Source organism: Urtica dioica, chromosome 7, assembly GCF_054948205.1.
Source record: "Urtica dioica subsp. dioica isolate 48M chromosome 7, U.dioica_male_clone48M_v1_H2, whole genome shotgun sequence".
NCBI lineage: Eukaryota > Viridiplantae > Streptophyta > Magnoliopsida > Rosales > Urticaceae > Urtica > Urtica dioica.
Window position 1 is genome coordinate 23,343,796 of NC_142762.1, and position 18,032 is coordinate 23,361,827.

Sequence of the window (18,032 nt, forward strand, 5' to 3'; positions counted from 1 at the left end):
TCGAAGACCATGTTCGCTAGGGCCTTGGTGAATGGATCTGCCAGAGGTCTTCTTCACTTCCACGTCTCCGCGCTGCACGATCTCTCGAATCAAATGGTATTTCCTCTCAATATGCTTAGAGCGCTTATGGCTTCTAGGTTCCTTTGAGTTAGCGACAGCCCCACTATTATCACAATAAAGGGTCATGGGCTCGTCGACGTTTGGAACAACTTCCAAATACTTAAGGAACTTTCTAAGCCATACAGCCTCTTTGGATGCTTCACAAGCAGCCACATATTCTGCTTCCATTGTGGAGTCAGCAATGCAAGATTTCTTAATACTTCTCCACACAACAGCTCCACCATTAAGGATGAACACATATCCTGATGTGGATTTCCTGGAATCCTTATCCGCTTGAAAATCGGAGTCGGTATATCCCGTCATAGTCAGGTCAGTACCTGAGTATGTAAGCATCAAGTTCCTAGTTCTTCGAAGATACTTAAGAACATGCTTAACAGCAATCCAGTGCTCGGGTCCAGGGTTGGATTGGAAACGGCTAACTACGCCAACGGCGAAACATATATCAGGTCGGGTGCAAAGCATAGCATACATGAGGCTTCCTACGGCAGAGGCGTAAGGAATTTTCCTCATGTCTTCAATCTCTTGTGCAGTCTTGGGAGACTGGTCCTTAGAGAGTGAAACTCCATGCCTAAAGGGTGTTTGACCCCTCTTGCAGTCTTGCATCGAGAAGCGATCCATCACCTTATCAATATAAGATGCTTGAGAGAGCGACAGGGTCCGGTTTTTCCTATCTCGAAAGATTTGGATCCCCAGAATGTACGCGGCTTCTCCTAGATCCTTCATGTCGAATTGCTTTGCCAGCCAGACCTTAACCTCAGATAACTTACCCACGTCATTACCAATGAGCAGTATATCATCGACATATAGTACCAGAAACACAACTTTGCCTTCGTGTATTAACTTGTAAACACAAGGCTCATCTATTGACTGTTCAAAGCCAAAGCTCTTTACAGTTTCATCGAATCTAATATTCCATGACCTAGATGCTTGCTTTAGTCCATAAATGGATTTAAGCAACTCACAAACCTTGGTCTCTTGACCTTTATCCACGAAACCGTCTGGTTGAGCCATGTAAATGCGCTCGTCAAGATTGCCATTCAGAAAGGCTGTCTTGACATCCATTTGCCAGATCTCATAGTCGAGAGCTGCAGCTATGGATAGGAGTATGCGGATGGATTTAAGCATTGCGACTGGCGAGAAGGTTTCTTCATAGTCAATCCCTTCTTGTTGGGTATAACCCTTCGCCACAAGTCGTGCTTTGAACGTCTCGACGTTCCCATTAGGACCCCTTTTCTTCTTGTATATCCACTTACACCCTACGGGTTTAATCCCTTCAGGAAGGTCTACAAGTTTCCAGACTTTGTTGACATACATCGAGTGCATTTAAACTTTCATGGCGTCAAGCCAAAGGTTTGATTCAGAACAAGCCATCGCTTGGCTATAGGAAACAGGGTCATCCATGTCGGAGACGGCTACAAGAGAGTCTCCATAAGACATGTACCTGTCAGGCTTTTGAGTAGCCCTCCCACTACGTCTAAGTACTACTTGACGAGATTCTGATGAGTTAGGTTGTGTTTCAGTTGGGGTAAGAACAGTTCTTACAGATGAGGTAGAAGCTTCCTCACCCAACTTTTCTTCAAGCACAATTTTGCTTCTAGGTTTCGCATCCTTCATAAAGTCCTCCTCAAGGAAACGAGCATTCGTGCTAACGAAAGTCTTATCGTCCTCGGGACTATAGAAAGTAAAACCTTTGGTTTCCTTCAGATATCCTACAAACAGGCACAATTCTGACCTACTAGCCAACTTGCTAGTCTTTTGCCTCAGCACGTGTGCAGGGCAACCCCAAATTCGGATGCGGCCAAGACTCACTTTACGGCCAGTCCATCGTTCATAAGGAGTACCAGGAACCGTTTTGGACGGAACTTGGTTCAGAATGTAGGCGGCTGTTTCGAGGGCATATCCCCAAAAGGAAAGCGGGAGTGATGAGTAACTCATCATTGATCTAACCATCTCCATAAGAGTTCGGTTTCTTCTCTCTGACACTCCGTTTTGTTGAGGTGTGCCAGGTGCGGTAAGCTGAGAAGCGATACCTTCTTCTTTAAGAAAGTCATCGAACTCTCCAGACATATACTCACCACCTCGATCAGATCGAAGGGTTTTGATCATTTTGCCAGTTTGCTTTTCCACTAAAGCCCTAAAGACCTTAAATACGTTAAAGGTCTCGGATTTGTGTTTAAGCAAATAGACAAACCCATATCTTGAGTAGTCATCAGTGAAGGTAACGAAGTATTCGTATCCTCCACGTGCCTGTTGGTTGAGCGGACCACATACATCAGAATGTATTAGTTCCAGCAACTCAGTGGCTCTTCGACCCTTATCGGAGAAAGGTCGCTTAGTCATTTTTCCTTCTATGCAGGATTCACAAGTAGGTAGTGAACCTATTGCAGAGGCTTGGAGTGGACCATCCCTCACAAGTCTCTTAATCCTATCTAGACTGATATGACCAAGTCTTAAGTGCCAGAGGTATGTTGATTTTGTTAGATCGGAGGATTCAGAAAGTTTGATCCTCTTTGGCTCCCTAATTAGATCGTTATCTATTTCGGTGTCTAAAAGAGAAGGTTGAGTGGGATAGATGTAGAAAAGAGCATTCTTCATACATGCATCAGTGACAAAAGAATTATCAGGAAACGAAATACGAATTCCATTCTTAATGAACTTTAAACAATAATCTTGCTCAATAAGACGAGCAACAGATATTAAGTTCTTCCCAAAGGTAGGAACAAAATAAACATTATTCAAGTTTAAAGGGCGGTCTTCAAAAGATAGCGTCACGGATCCCACAGCCTTCGCGGACACCAGGCTCCCATCACCCCATTTGAAACAGAACTCGCCTTCCTCTAAGCTTTTGGTTTTCTTGAAACCATTCAAGGAACAACAAATATGGTTAGTAGCAGCGGAGTCAATAATCCACGATGATACATTATCAGTTACTAAGCATGCTTCGGTAACTAGTACAATACTATGTTCCTTTGCTTTGAGATAGGCGGGACAGTTCTTTTTATCGGCCTTGTCAGGTCTCTTCACAGTTCTAGAGGCGGAGGCTTCTTGCTCAGTAGCATGTGCCTCTCCTTGATTCCTCTTTTTCTTAGTGAGACCTACAGCAGTGTGAAGTTCCTCCATAAGCTTGGTAACAGTGTACTCTAGCTTGTTAATGGAGTAGTTCATCTTAAAGGTATCAAGAGATGTGTGGAGAGTTTCTAAGATCATATCTATGACATTCTTCCCATCATTCTCAGATCCTAGGATTTCCATCTTATTTAGAAAACTAATGATCAGTATCATAAAGTCTCTAACAGGAGTCCTAGCCTTCATATGACAGTTCATAAACTGTCGGACTGCTTGTTGCCTTGCTTGACGCCTTTGCCCTTCAAACATCTCAAGGAGATTGTAGAGCATGTCAGCGGCAGTCTCGATGTCACGATGTTGCTCTTTCAGCATATTGTTCATAGATGCCAAGATATAGCACCTCACAATCTCATCGGATCGAAGCCAGGCCGCTAAGGCGTCATTGTCCTCTTGAGTTGAATCATCATTCATCAGAGAAGGACACGGGGTGGTGAGTACCCATTTGTGCTTGTTAACGGTAGGTATTATGTCGAGGTTACGTTTCGAATCTACGTAGTTTTCGTTTTCGAGTTTATTCGAGGAAAGAAAGATTGAGAGATGTTTGAGAGACATATTGCCTATTTAAGTTGAAACAAGTTTATGATTAGTCTTTGGTTTAGGATTTAAGTTTTATTAAGACTTTTATAAAATCCAAAGGTGTTATAAACTAAACGATAATTTACTCCCTCAAGAGAAGGCCGCAAAAAATCTCCATTTATAAGTAAATGACACATCATTAATGCTAAGCCAAGATGTCAGTACATCATTTTGACTAGCCACCTTGTAAATTGGTTTGATCACTCACATCCTTTCGCAGAGCCTTAAGGAAGGATACTAGGGATTGAGCCTAAGTGTGCAACCAACCACTTAGTCCAAAAGATCAGCTTTGAAAAACAATCCCCCAAGGGGAGGCCTTGCCATCATTGCATCACTCTCGGACGTAGCTCATTGAGCAATGATCGATACAATAACGCCTTGGAGTACTCACATTTAAGTGAGGGTCGCAAGAGCGGCTCTTAGTCCCACGTTATTGCATATTTCATTAGTGTTGGGGATCGCGGGTTACAAACAACGAGTATAACCCTCCCACTTAGTTTTTGGAGTTGGTTCATCGACTCTTTTAAGTTCGGAAACAGATTTCCTAGTTAGAGAGCGACAGAGCGGACAACTAGAAGAGAATCCTAGATCGACATGTTCAGAGCAGTATTAGTGCATAAAGGCACAAGGTACATACTCGATCTTTTCCTATTTTCTATTTCGGGAAAGTGCGTGAGGGAAGTGTGAACTTCAACTCACTCGAACACTTGAAAGTTTGAGATTACACATCTTTTTATTTTTCGGTTTTGTCTACAAAGAGACCTCCCACTCAAAATTTCAAGAGCATATAGATTTTGAACATATGTGATATAGATATAGTTTTGAAAACATTTTGAAAACTTATTTGATTTGGATGACAAAATATTTTCAAGTTTGAAAGTGAAAACGGTTTTTCAAAATTCAAACTAGTTTTGTAAAAATTCAATTTCAATTAAACTTTCAAAAATCAAAAAATTTTAATCTTACACATCATGTTTATAATCATATGAAAAACATTTTTGCTCAAGAAAGTTTTCTCATTAGAGTTCTATAACTCATGGTAGTGGGGTTTGAAAATCCGGATTTCTAAAAAACTGGAGTTTCAGACAGCCGCGCACCTCGGAGTAAAATCGCCATAACTGGCGGCTCCGATGTCCTTTTGAGCCGAAACCGGTGGCATTGGACAGAGGACAGACAGAGCTTTAATTTGATTCAAGAATCATTAAATTTCGATTTCTGAGCAGAGAGTTATGCCGCTTTTAATGCGGGTTTACATTCCAGCTCGAAGAAAAAGAAATAAATTAAAGCTTCGTCCTTTTAGGTGCGAAAAAGAATCGAGTGTAACGGAACGTTTTAAGATATTGTTTAAAGCTTTTATTTGTGTTTTATTAGCAGGGTAATAACATAGAATAAAAGAAATAACAACATGCATAAAACGATTCAAGTAAATAAACGAAACTAGCAAGAAAATAAAACTAGTCACAAAATTTACTCGAAAATTCTCAAACCTTTAAAACACGTTTTTCAATATAAAAAATTAAAAACTTTTAGAACTGATTCTAATGTGTTTTAACATCATCCCAAACTCATAGAAAATCAACATGGTTTTTAATTTAAAGGCATGAGCAATAAATTAAAAAAAAACTAAGATTACAATTCTAACTTGTCACAAAATTAGTAAACTTTCGAAAACGATTTTCAAGCTCATAATTTAAAAACATGCACATGCATTCCTTTGACCATAGCTCTGATACCATTTGTTGGAATCGATCTAGGGTTTAAGAAAAAGTTTAACGCTTCGTTAAGCGGCGGAATTTTAAAAATTTTCTTTTTAAGTAAAACTAGTTTTTACTAACCTAGACAAGAGCATATGCATGTAAATAAAAACTAATATGAGCTATAAAAGTTACTAACCTTTTTGATGCTTGAACGTTGATGAGCCTTTGGAAGGTTGGCAACGTTCGTCTCCCCTCGCAGCACGTCTCTCTTTTCTTTCCTCGGGAACTCGAGCAACCACGATAGTTTCTATCACTAAATCACTCGAAAAGAAGGAATCAGTGAGTGGGCACTTTTAAACACTACGACTTAAGAACGAGTCTCAAAGTCGCAGAGCTAAAGACTAGGTCGAGTGAGGACCTAGGTGCCAAGACAAGAAAAATCGAAAATAGAAACTAGAAAGAGAGAGAAGAGGGGCGGCCAACAATGTCTAGAGAGAGAGTCTCTCAATCTCTAACTTATGTTGAATGAATAGAATGAGAGGAATGAGGGTCCTATTTATAGGAGAAGGGTTGGCCTTGGAAAGAAGTAGTTTCCTCTTATTTTCCAAGCCTTTATGAGGAAATCTTATTTCCACTTTTTCCCTTGCTTTGCACGTCCAACATGTGCTTCAATAAGCCTTGGATTTGTTTCCTCATTTAGTTTGTCTCTCTCTTTCCCTTGTGTTGGCCGAACTTATGCTTTCCTCATAGAGGAAATTTGTTTCCTCTTTTTCTTTTGGCAAGTATCTTGATACATTTATGCACAAAATAATTTCTCTTTCCCTTGGGTATTTGGGCGCCCATTTCACATCTAGAAGGAGCTTCTAGAAGCTTCTTCATTTGTTAATGACAACATGTGAAAGACCCATTAAGAATTTTCAATAAAATTCTTATGAAATGAAATTAATTCACAAGGCCCAATGATCAAGTCATGGCAGAGTGAAACATGTCATAAAATGACCTTGTCTAAAATTTATTGACATTCATTTCATCGTTTGTCTCAAAAGACAAAAATACCCTTTTCACTATTTTCGTTCTTGTTTTGACTTAGCTTCCAGTTTAACTATTCCTATCGATGTGATTCGTGACAGTGACCTCATGGACCCAAATGAACAAAGCTTTAGCTAAACACTTGGACTCAAAAGTTCACAAACCTTTTCCAAGTTTAGCTTAATGCCAACTGACTCCACTAAAGAGCTGACACTGAAAATCTCTCGGTTCAAATGAATTTGTTTTCTACTCAAGAATTCGACCTAATTATGATGAGTGGATCCACTGAATATTATCTATGTTTACCCTTCATGAATGTCATCAGCTAGTCGGGATTTACTAAATTACCATTTTACCCTTCTAGCTGTTATTTCCTCAACTCCTTTGTCGCTTGTGAATAAGTTAGAAACAATGTATTGACGAGGAGCTAACAAGTCACATTGTTTCATCCAAAAAGAGTCGAGACTCAATTTGGACACTGGCCAGTTCATTTATTCACACTCCAAGGAACAAAGCATGAGGTGACATACATTGCATTTCAGCAATCTTGTACATGAATTCCATATCTATGAGAACTTCACAAAGTTACTCATGACAGACTCACAACTTAGTACTTCACCAATAGGCCTTGTTCGGAATCACATAGTGAGTCCGAACTTTGACTTTCTCAAATGAGAATACTAAGGTGTGAAATGGCATGTCTCATTTCAGGATTAAGGTAAGCATGATGCAATTCATACATAGTGACTTCGAGACATAAGAGGTTAAATGGTTTGTTCTTATCTTGTCTCTAGAAGTGCACTGGTCAATTCAGTACCTTCGGAAGATACCTAGAAGAACTATAGAGTTCCTAACTCTCAATGCCTCATAACCAGACATCATAGATTCTTCTAACAATCATACTGAGGTCAATAGTCCTTTGACCCTAAGATTGCGAATATATCGTTTTAAGCAAACTACGAAGAGTTTGTTCATGCAAATCTACATTTGTCTCTTCGTAAGTTGTTAAGTTTGTTTATGGACTAAAAGACTATGGTTTTATCATAAAGCTTCAGACAAGGAAGATTGAATGAACGTTTCAACTTTATTAATGAATGAATAGGCAATTACAAGCAAGAGTCTTCATGAGACTTTATTACATCAAATGTACAAAATAAAGACTACTACTCTTCTTGTGGGCACCATTGACAACACAACCAATCCATTCCGAGGATTACGTCATAGTCTACCATTTCCAGTTCGATCAAGTTCGCCTTTAGTATCCGATCTTGGACCTGAATCGGCATATTCTCATACCAGTACATCGACTGATATCTATCTCCGGAAGGTGTAGCCATCAAGAACGGATACAAAAAACTTCTTCCTATTTCCACCTAGCTGATCAGACTTCCTAATGCGTAGCTCGTGAATCTATCAATGCATATGCAGAGAAGGAGTCTACGAAAATCTGACATGCGACCGTATTCGACGATCCTGCTCGAACTTCATCTTAACGTATAGAGAACACCCTCGCCTTAACCTTTGATTGCTCTTTCGAGGCGGGGATTCTTTCTTCCGGAGTTTTGCATACCCGCGACAGGTGACCCTCTTTCCCGCAACGGTAGCACACCAGATTACGGGCAAAACATTCACCTACGTGCGTTACCCCGCATCTACTGTATTGGGACAGTTGTGATCCACCAGCAGATTGGGTCTTCTTCGAAGATGACCCTGAACGTTTGTTGTTCCCATGGTTCCTTTCCTGGTTCACCTAATGTGAACGGTTCCCCGAACTCGCTTGGAACCGATTACTGGAGCTTGTTGGGACCTCGTTCCACTTCCTTGCTGCTGCCGATCCTGCCACCTCTACTGAAATTTCGCTCTTTTCCGCAAACTACCTTGACTCGCATCAGCGGACTCCGAAGGTGTTGTGGCAGCTGATTTCGGGGCAGGGGCATGCTCATTGCCATTCCAACCCGCGACGCATAAATCCTTTTGCACGGAGTTTGCATAAGTGCGGGGCCCAACATCTCCATTATCCACGTGTTTCACATCATTCACGTTAAGCCCGTGCATATACTTCATCTTACGAGCCTGATCTATGGGTACCATAGAAGGAGCGAACTTTACCAACGAATCAAACTTCGCAGTGTACTCAGCGACAGACATCGAACCTTGACTCAAGGTCATGAACTCACGCACCTTCTTCGATAAATTGGTTTCGTTTAAGTACGTTCCACGAAACAGATTGAGGAAGTGTACCCACGTCATTGTTTGAACATCCTCGTATGACGCCACTATCTCCCACCAACTCCTGGCCTCATCCTCCAGCTGATTTACAGCACGCGCCACTTTCTCAGTGTCTGACAGCTGCATATAATTATAGATATGCTTAATCTTCTTCAGCCATTTCTCAGCCGTAGCTGGTTCAACGTTGCCATCAAAAGTCGGAGGCTTCTGCTTCCGAAACCTCTCGTACACCGGTTCACCTACCGGAGGAACGACGTCTGACATCTAGAAGTTCAATTCTTTTGGAGAATCCACAGTCACTTGCGGTGGCTCCTCGAGTCGTTCATCCTGGGCTGGAGGTTCAGGGTTCGGCTGGGGTGGCGCGTTCAATCTCGATAAGACATCCGCGATCGTGCGGCGATGTTGCTTTATTCGTTGAGCAGAGCTTGATTTTGACGCTCTTTATGCTCATCTCATCGAGTAGCATCAACTCAAACTTGTCAGGATGCGTCTAATCTCTGTGAGATCCGCAACTGAAACATTCTCGTTATTAGACGTACCTCGTCTAGACCCCACTTCCTTCTTATTTTCAGATATAAGAGGATGGGCATGATTGAGCATTACAATCAACCATAACGAGAATGCATAACCAATACGAACTAGCCTCTCAAGGCCTAGTCCAACGAGAGACTTAAACACAAAATGCTAGTTCTCTCGTTACACACACAAAGCAACCACTCTCATGGTTGACAAGCAAACGTCTACGCAGCTGGGTCACCCAAAGGCTCAGCGGGATCCTCCTCGAAATCTCCCTCGTCAAATTCAACCCTCTCGTCATCATGCGGAACAACCACCGGAAAAATAATCATCGGGGGTATGGTACTCATATACCACATCGCTTCATGACGAGGAACTCAGTCTGCAATTGCAAGATAACATACGAGGGACAATCAGATTCCAGCGTCAGATATTGGAGCTCTACACACAGCTCCCAATACTCGATACCTCGCTGGCGTCCATGCTCGAGCACATCGGGCACCGGTCCACAATCTCTTGGACAAATCGATTTTTATATCGGACAACCGATTCAAACCGAGCTGGTAGAATCCGTGAGCTTGCTCCTCCCATTCGTCCCTCTCCCCTGGCCTCGAACGTGTGTTGTATCACCTTTTGAAACATCTCCCAAACTCGGCTGATTGCCGTCAGCGGTTAAACGAGTCCATCGACTCAACGTTGGCCAATAAGGAGGGGTCATCACGATACTCGCACGGAAGCAGTGAAGCGTCGAGACGACACTCATCCACTCACAAGTCAAACCGATCCACCGGCCCCTAAGTGGTGGTGCCTCTCACGACACTGAACGTACTTGCAGTCAGAGCAATTTGCGTGACCGCATCGTTATACATATGAATCTCATCGGGGAAGAGAGATCTAACTCATAGCAACTCATCCTGCATCACGTCAAACATATCTCTAGACAGGTCGACTCTAACCACAATACTATCACATGGCATACTCGTGACCTATACCGAGAACACGTATCCCAAGTCTACAGAAACGGCTAAACCTGAGGCTCTGATACCACAAAATCTGTCACGACCCGCGAGCGACAGCTCGCCCACGAGCCGCGACCGATCAACTCTCATATTTTTCATATTAAATAATAGATCATAATACTTTTATATATTAAAATAGTTTGCGAAAATCCGGGGAAATTTTTCGCTTTTATAACTTAGAGTCTTATAGCGACTCCTATACAAATACGTTCCGGAACGTTTTAACAAAAGAGACTAACCCCTGGTTAAGAAACCCCATAGCCCATAGGTCAAGGCAATACGTGCTCGGTCTCGGTCTTCGATCTTGTTTTCCGCTTACAAGCGTTTCCCTTATCTACATTACCAAGGGTCATAAAACTATGAGTCGATTGACTCAGTAAGTGGGAGTCTAACCTAGGAAAAGAAAAACAACTAATGCCATGTGACGTGCAAATAAACACATAAAAATGCAGAATGCAGATGCATATGATTCAAGAGCATGCCTAACGCGGGGCCTCGCTCTACGCTATCACTTGCCATTCCACAAGGTTATACAACATCCACTGCTATAACCCTTGGAATGACAAGAAGCCAACCTCAGACTTCGAGCAGTAGTCATCAGTGGCTTAGAGTTTTAAGACTGTCTGGGATCCACTAGTGGTACCATCTTCGTTTGGGCGCCGGCGCTACATGCGTCATGACATAGCAAATGGGCTCGCCGGGGCGACCTTTCCCATTGCAAGAACGGGGTGCTCTCAGCAGCGCCCATGGAGTACTCAGCGCCATTAGGACCGTCTTAGTCCTCAACACGAGTCGGAACTCGTGGGTACCACCGACAACATTATTTATTATTTGGATACTCTAGCTTATAGAGTATACAACTAATTACAAACAAGAGAGCGTCTCGGGATAAATCCCGAAAGAATTATGGTTTCCCTTTCATGCTCGTTAAGTGTTTTAGATTGAAGACTCAGGACGTGACTCCCGGTACTTCTACCCTCGGCTCGAATCCGAGAGTCCAGCATGCTCTCCTGTCACCTCAGATCTAGCCAAACTCTATGGTTAGCAGAGGGATCTAACTACAACAAAGTAGTAACGTGGCTGGTTCAAGTTAGCGTTTGAACCTATGGGTAAAACCCCAACTAAAATTTTCCATAAAGAGTGGCCGAAGCCTTAATCTTTAGTATTTGTGTCTTTTAAGGCTTTTTCTACTCTTTATAATTATTAACACGTAAATGCACGTAAACAGGATTATTCCCTTGGTAAGTAGTTGACTTATGTCTCCACACTTACCTGAAATAGCTCGACAGAAAGTTTGACGACTTCCAGCGATGTCTTGATTTTCACGCTCTCCGTGATACTCGACACTTGTCGAAACGTCAAAAGAAGAGTTAATCGAGCTTTAATTTCGATAACTCTATTCTTGAAAATTTCAAAATCCGATTTCGTCGTCTTTGACTCGTCCGGTTCCCGCTCGTCTGTCCAAATCTGTCATCAAACTACGGAATCCGACATCGAGTTAATTCCTTAAATCCAACTCTTATTAATTCCAAAATTCCAAATCCGACATCTCGACTCAAAACTCGAGCCCATCCAAGTCGACAACCGAACACGAATCCAAACTAACTTGGCACAAAATCCTTAGACTTGTCATGAAAATTTCTAGACTCGTCGTAAAAATTTAGACTTGTCACAAACTTTTCTAGACTTGTCATAAGATTCAAATCTCACATCTCAACAAATCACAAATTTCAACTCGAGACTCAAAATCATTCCACATGATAATCAAAATGAATCACATACCCAAAACAAGTCTCACGGCCAAGCAAACTCACGGCCACAACAAAGAACCACACGGCCAAGATTTACAAATCTACCAAACAATTTCAACATCCAAGCTTCACACAACAGCTTACAAATCCTATCAAACACCCATAAAAACTCACGGCCAAAACAAGCAAACCAAGCTCACGGCCAAGTGACCAAAATCAACCAAGTCGTCCAAAAATTTAACCCAGCCAAGAAATCAGTCAAAACCAACAATAATCAAGCTCCAACATCAATTAAACACAGCCAAAACCACCGATTCCAACCCGGAACCAAAACCCCCAAATCAATTTATCAAAAATCCTAACTTTGAAATTGATTTCAGAGGAGAAAATTTCTCACCCCGTTTGCTACTCCTCGGCGCACTCACTCTAGATTCTCGGCGTCCTTCCTCGGTCGGTGGCCCTGGGTGAGCTCGCGGCGGCCGTTCTTCTCGCCGGAGCGCGCGCGCGCGGTCACTGTGAGACGCGCGGGAGACAAGGCGACGAAGGCGAGGAAGAAGAAGAGAGGAAGAAGAAGATGGCGAAGAGAGATGATGATGGCCGAGAGAAATGGCTTGGGTGGTTGTTGTTGCCGATTTTTTTTTTCTCTGTTTCTTCTTGCAGGTGATTGGCGTGAAGAAGGAGAAGATGAAGATTCCTTTTATATTTTTTTTTCTCGCGTGGGCTGGTGTGGTTTGGCCGACCAAGTGATATACATCACTTAAGATAAGATTTCACTTCTTTGATTGATGACGTGGCAAACCAATCATTATCCTATTTTTCACGAATCAATCTCTTTTCCTTGTTTTCTTTCAAATGGGTCCCTTAAAGATCATTACAACCAAGTCCTCTTCATATAATTATTTAATTAGACCCATAACCGAAGGGATTATAATTATATGATTCGAACCGAGAATTTTCTCGTTCGTTCTAAATTAATTAAAATATATTTAAGGTTTCTCGGAATTAATTCTCGTCCTTGAGAATTTATTTCTTAAATTAATTTCCGGAATATTTCATCGGAAATAATTTATTAGTCGAGATAAACTCGATAATTCCTTTATTTATTCCGAGATTTTTCCTTACCTTAATATATTTTAAATTAACTCGGGAAACTTATACGTCCATCATTCACTCAAAACATAATTGTAACAAACGGAAGCTCGTTTATTTTATTCAAATCCACAAGTCGAGCGTTACAAAAGTTCGTATATTACAATCAGCTTCGCCAGTACACGCTGTCAGTGCACGTGTATGCTGAGCTGGCTCAGCTTCTCCAATACCACCCTCAAGCTCATGGTACTCCAGTCAAGAACCTTGAGCTTGGACGTCATCTTAGGAAAAGCTGAGCTGGAAACGGCTTTGGTGAGAATGTCTGTTATTTGATGAATGGCAGGGACATATTGGACTTTGATCAGGCCACGCTGAACTTTCTCTCTAATAAAGTAGATATCCAGCTCAATGTGCTTGATATGAGCATGTAGAATAGGATTCCCAACGAGATGAATGGCACTCACATTGTCACACCATAGAGTAGGTAGGTTGGTGCTTTGAACATGAAGCTTAGTGAGTAAGTTCTGAGTCCAACTGACCTCAGCGACGAGAGATGCAAGACTCATGTATTCAGCCTCAGTGAATGACCTCGACACGGTGTGTTGCTTCTTCGACTTCCAGGAGATCGGATTGTTGCTCAGGTAAAGACAATAGCCAGTCGTAGACCTCCTATTTAGTACACCGGACCCCCAATCTGCAACACTGTAGCCAACTAGATTGAGAGATTGAGTTTTTCACGATGCTTGGTGAAGTGCAGACCATGATGAAGCATGCCACTCAAGTATCTGAGGACTCTCTTAACTGCCTTTCAATGATCTTCAAGTGGGGCTTGCATAAACTGACAAACACGATTAACACTGAAGGCAAGTTCTAGATGCATGATTGTCAAGTATTGCAAAGCACCAACAATGCTTCTATAGTGGTGAACATCTTCAAAAGGCTTACTTCCATAATCCATAAATTTATGCCCAGAAATAAGAGGAGCTGTTGTTGACTTGGCATTCAACATCTTGGTTTGAGTAAGATCTTTTATGTACTTTGTTTAACATAGGAAAAGACCCTGGGAAGTTTTCTTGACCTCCACGCCAAGGAAATAGTTGATCTCACCAAGATCTTATATTGAGAAACTCCTATTAAGCTCCTTGATTATCGCCTGAACTGCAAGGTTGTCACTGCCATTAATAAGGATATCATCTGCGTACACCAAGATGAACGTTCACTACTACAAATACCGTTTTTTTGGTGCGGATGAATTTTGGGTGCGACAAACAAATATGGAGGGTAGGGTATTTTGGGTGCGAAAAGTCGCACCCAAAAGTCAAGGTGAATACCTTTAGGGTGCGAAATGTCGCACCCAAAGGCGTACCCGCCAAATTTGGGTGCAGAACTTCGCACCCAAAGGTTAATGCAAATTAATTTTGGGTGCGAAAATTCGGACCCAAAAGCTTACCCGCCAAATTTCGGTTCGACTTTTTCTCACAAAAAAATACTTTTCCGCTATTTTCAACATACTTTCAGTCATAATTGGGTGCGAAGATGGGTGCGAAAAGTCGCACCCGAAAGTTATGACTTTTGGGTGCGACTTTTCGCACCCAAGACCTTTAGGTGCGGACTTTTGGGTGCGGAAAAGTCGCACCCAAAGTCGCACCTAAAGGTGTTTTTGGGTGCGAAAAAGGACTTTTGGGTGCGAAAAAATTCGCACCCAAAAGTATTTTTTGTACTAGTGAACACTGTCAGCTTGTCAGTGTGCAGAATGAACAGGGATTGATCAAATTTTGCAGACTGAAATCCTTGGTTTAGAAGAGCATTGTGAAGCTTCTCAAACCAAGCTCTTGGTGCTTGTTTTAGACCATGGATTTTATCAGGCGACAAACAACATTGGGTTGAGAGGCATCTTCAAATCCAAATGGCTGTTTCATGTACACCTTCTATTTGAGAATTCCATTGAGAAAGGCATTGTTCACTTCCAACTGATGAACAATCCAGTCTCTATCAATAGCAATGGACAACACAACTCGAATAGTAGAAGGCTTGACCACAAGGCTAAAGATTTCACAGAAATCTAAGCCAGCAACTTAATGGAAACCTTTTGCAACTAACCTGGCCTTGTGCCTATAGATTGAACCATCTAGATTCTCCTTGAGTTTGTTTACCCATTTACATCCAATAGACCTCCTGTCAGCTGGGAGATCAACCAGCCTCCATTTGTTATTCGTCAGCAGTGCTAGAGATACTCATCAGTCATAGCAGTTTTCCACTCTTCATGCAAGAGAGCCTCTTAATCAGTGGAAGACTACATGTGAGCAAGAAGGCTTTGGGCTTGGAGATGCCATTCTTTGAGCGTGTGACCATGGCATGGGTGTTCCAACCAGCAACTGCAGTAAGCTCTGGTTGATGCAGGTCAACAGGGCAAGAGGACACAGTCTCAGACCCTGAACTAGTTGGCTCGGGAGATGAGTGTGAACTTGGGACATCCTCTGGCACACAACCTATTTGACTAGGAGATGAAACACACTCAACTGGCATGGGATTAGCATTATAAACATGTTGGTCATCAGTATGAGGGTGACTGACACAAGGCTGTATAGGTATGGATGAGATGTTTTTGACGACAACTCCTAAAATATTCTGGCTTGATTGGACAATTGTAGATTTGTGGTTTTCTGGCTTGTTTTTAGCAAAGGGAAAGTGACCCTCATTGAATATAACATTTCTAGCAATGTAAATTCTGCCTGTGTTGGACATATACTTGCAACCCTTGTGACATAAGCTATAGCCAAGAAAAGTACATGGTGAAGATTTGAAAGAGAATTTATGACTGTTGTAGGGTCTTAAATTAGGAAAACAAAGACATCCAAAAGTTTTGAGACTTGTATAAACTGGATCTTTGTTGAAGAAAACTCTTAGAGGAGATAAGTTTTGTAAATTTGGAATAGGCAACCTGTTTATTAGAAACATAGAGGTTTTAACAGCTTCATCCCAATATTTTAGAGGCATTGAGGCTTGGGAAAGAAGAGTTAGAGCTGTTTCTATGATGTGTCTATGTTTTCTCTCAGCTAAACCATTTTGTTCATGAACATGAGGACATGAAAATTGATGTGTTATACCATTTTTAGAGAGATAATTTTTGAAAGCTATGTATTCCTCTCCCCCATCTGACTGAATGGTTTTGATTTTTGTTCCTAATTGGAGCTCTACTTGGGCTTTAAAGTGTTTAAAGGACTGAAGAGCATCAGACTTAGCTTTGAGAAGATATATCCATGTGTATATCCAAAAATTATCTATAAAATGGATATAATATCTATAGCCTGATATAGAGAGCATATGAGAGGGTCCCCAAATATCTGTGTGGATAGTGCACCTAGGTTGAGATACTTGAAAAGGAAACTTGTGCATTTTCCCAACACAGCATGAAGAACAAACAAAACTTGACTCTTTATTCAATGTTTTCAAATTACAAGAGAGTAAAATAGACTTCATTACAGACTCTGAACAGTGGCCTAGCCTATTGTGCCAAGTAGTAAAATCAGGGGAAGTAGAGGCTATATTACAAGAGAATTTGTGATGGCTAGGTTCAGGTACAGATGTACAAGCAGTCTGTGTAACAAAGTTATGGTTATTAGACATTTTAGGAGACTTTTACAGGTTGATCTGAGAAGTGTCAAAAGCATAGAGACCTCCTTTGAGTTCACCCTTCATGAGCACATCATGTGTAGAAATGTCCTTCACAAAGCATGTGTCAGGTCTGAATTCAAAAAAGACTCTATTAGCATTTGCAAATTTAGAGCCACTAAGGAGATTTTTAGTTATTTTAGGGACATGAAGGAGTTGGTTTAGGCACAAGGTTCTGTCAGGGAAAAGGTTAGAGTTAAAATCAGAATAACCAACATATTTAATGCTTAATCCCTTACCATCTCCCATGTGAACCTGCTCATTGCCATGGTAGTCTGTCATTGAGTTGAGATGTCCTATGTTTGTTGTAATGTGGTTTGTGGCTCCGGAGTCAGGGAACCAGTCAGCATCATCTGTGGGAAACCAAGCAGAATCTGATGTAGCACTCATGGCATAAGGGCCACTGTCTTCAGCGTGAAAGCCCTGTGAAGATGAAGCTTCACTCTGAACGTATTGCTTAGGATAGGTCTGGACCTGAGCTACATTTCCTTGAACTGGACTCCCAGAGTTGACTTGTTAGAGCTGTGCTGGTGTAGTGAAAGAGTGATCAAACCTGTAGTAACACTGAAGAGCTGTGTGTCCAAGCTTTCCACACGCTTGGCAAAGAGGTTTGTTGTTTTTCCAGTTTCCTCTACCAGTGCCTTGATTTCTTCCTCTTCCACGCGATTGAAAGTTCTGAGCTCCTCTGAAGTTACCTCGACCTGTGTTGTAGCTTTGACCTTGTTGATTGAATCTTGATTGAGGCGGAGAATTCTGCAAGCCAGATGGTTGATTGTTGAAATTCCTCCGGTGATGACAGTTGAAGATAGGACCAGATCTTGCAAGATTCGCCATCGCGATTTTGTTGAGGACCTCTAAGTCGCTGTTCTTCCGTTCAAGCATAGCTTCATGAGTAAGAAGCATCGATTCAAGGTCGTTGACGGTGTTTGGCTTGAGTCTCATATTGAACGAGACAATGAACATTTCGTATTCCGGAGGCTATCCTTCAAGAATCGCATCCACGTGCTCTTTGACTTCTGTCTTGTGACCTACGAGAGCTAGTAGATCGACGAGGCTGCGAATTTTAAGCAGGTATTCATTCACTTACATTGAATTCTTCTTCAGATTTCGTAGTGCATTCTTGTACTGTGAAACTTTTGCCCTAACTTGAGAGGCAAAGAATTACTCGAGAGATTTCCACAATTGAGCTGTGGTTTCGCAATTAATCA

At 41.7% G+C, this 18,032-nt stretch overlaps 1 protein-coding gene and 1 long non-coding RNA gene across 3 annotated transcripts in view; both read right to left on the bottom strand.

The window, feature by feature from the left end:
- Positions 1–7,862: 7,862 nt before the first annotated feature.
- Positions 7,863–9,041, bottom strand: LOC149390476 (uncharacterized). Its single transcript, XM_089619778.1, has 3 exons — positions 8,426–9,041; positions 8,068–8,258; positions 7,863–7,958 (listed from the first exon to the last, which is right to left on the bottom strand). The coding sequence occupies exons 1-3, from the start codon at positions 9,039–9,041 to the stop codon at positions 7,863–7,865; spliced, it is 903 nt and encodes a 300-aa protein (XP_089475904.1).
- Positions 9,042–9,475: 434 nt separating this feature from the next.
- Positions 9,476–18,032, bottom strand: part of LOC149390477 (uncharacterized) — a 91,626-nt gene continuing 83,069 nt past the window's right edge. The window contains exons 2-3 of one of the 2 annotated variants that reach the window (XR_016300149.1): positions 11,585–11,790; positions 9,476–10,646 (exon numbers count right to left, since the gene is read on the bottom strand). This is a non-coding gene — a long non-coding RNA (uncharacterized LOC149390477). The remainder of the gene's footprint in view (positions 10,647–11,584; positions 11,791–18,032) is intronic. The other variant, XR_016300151.1, reaches the window with a different exon arrangement.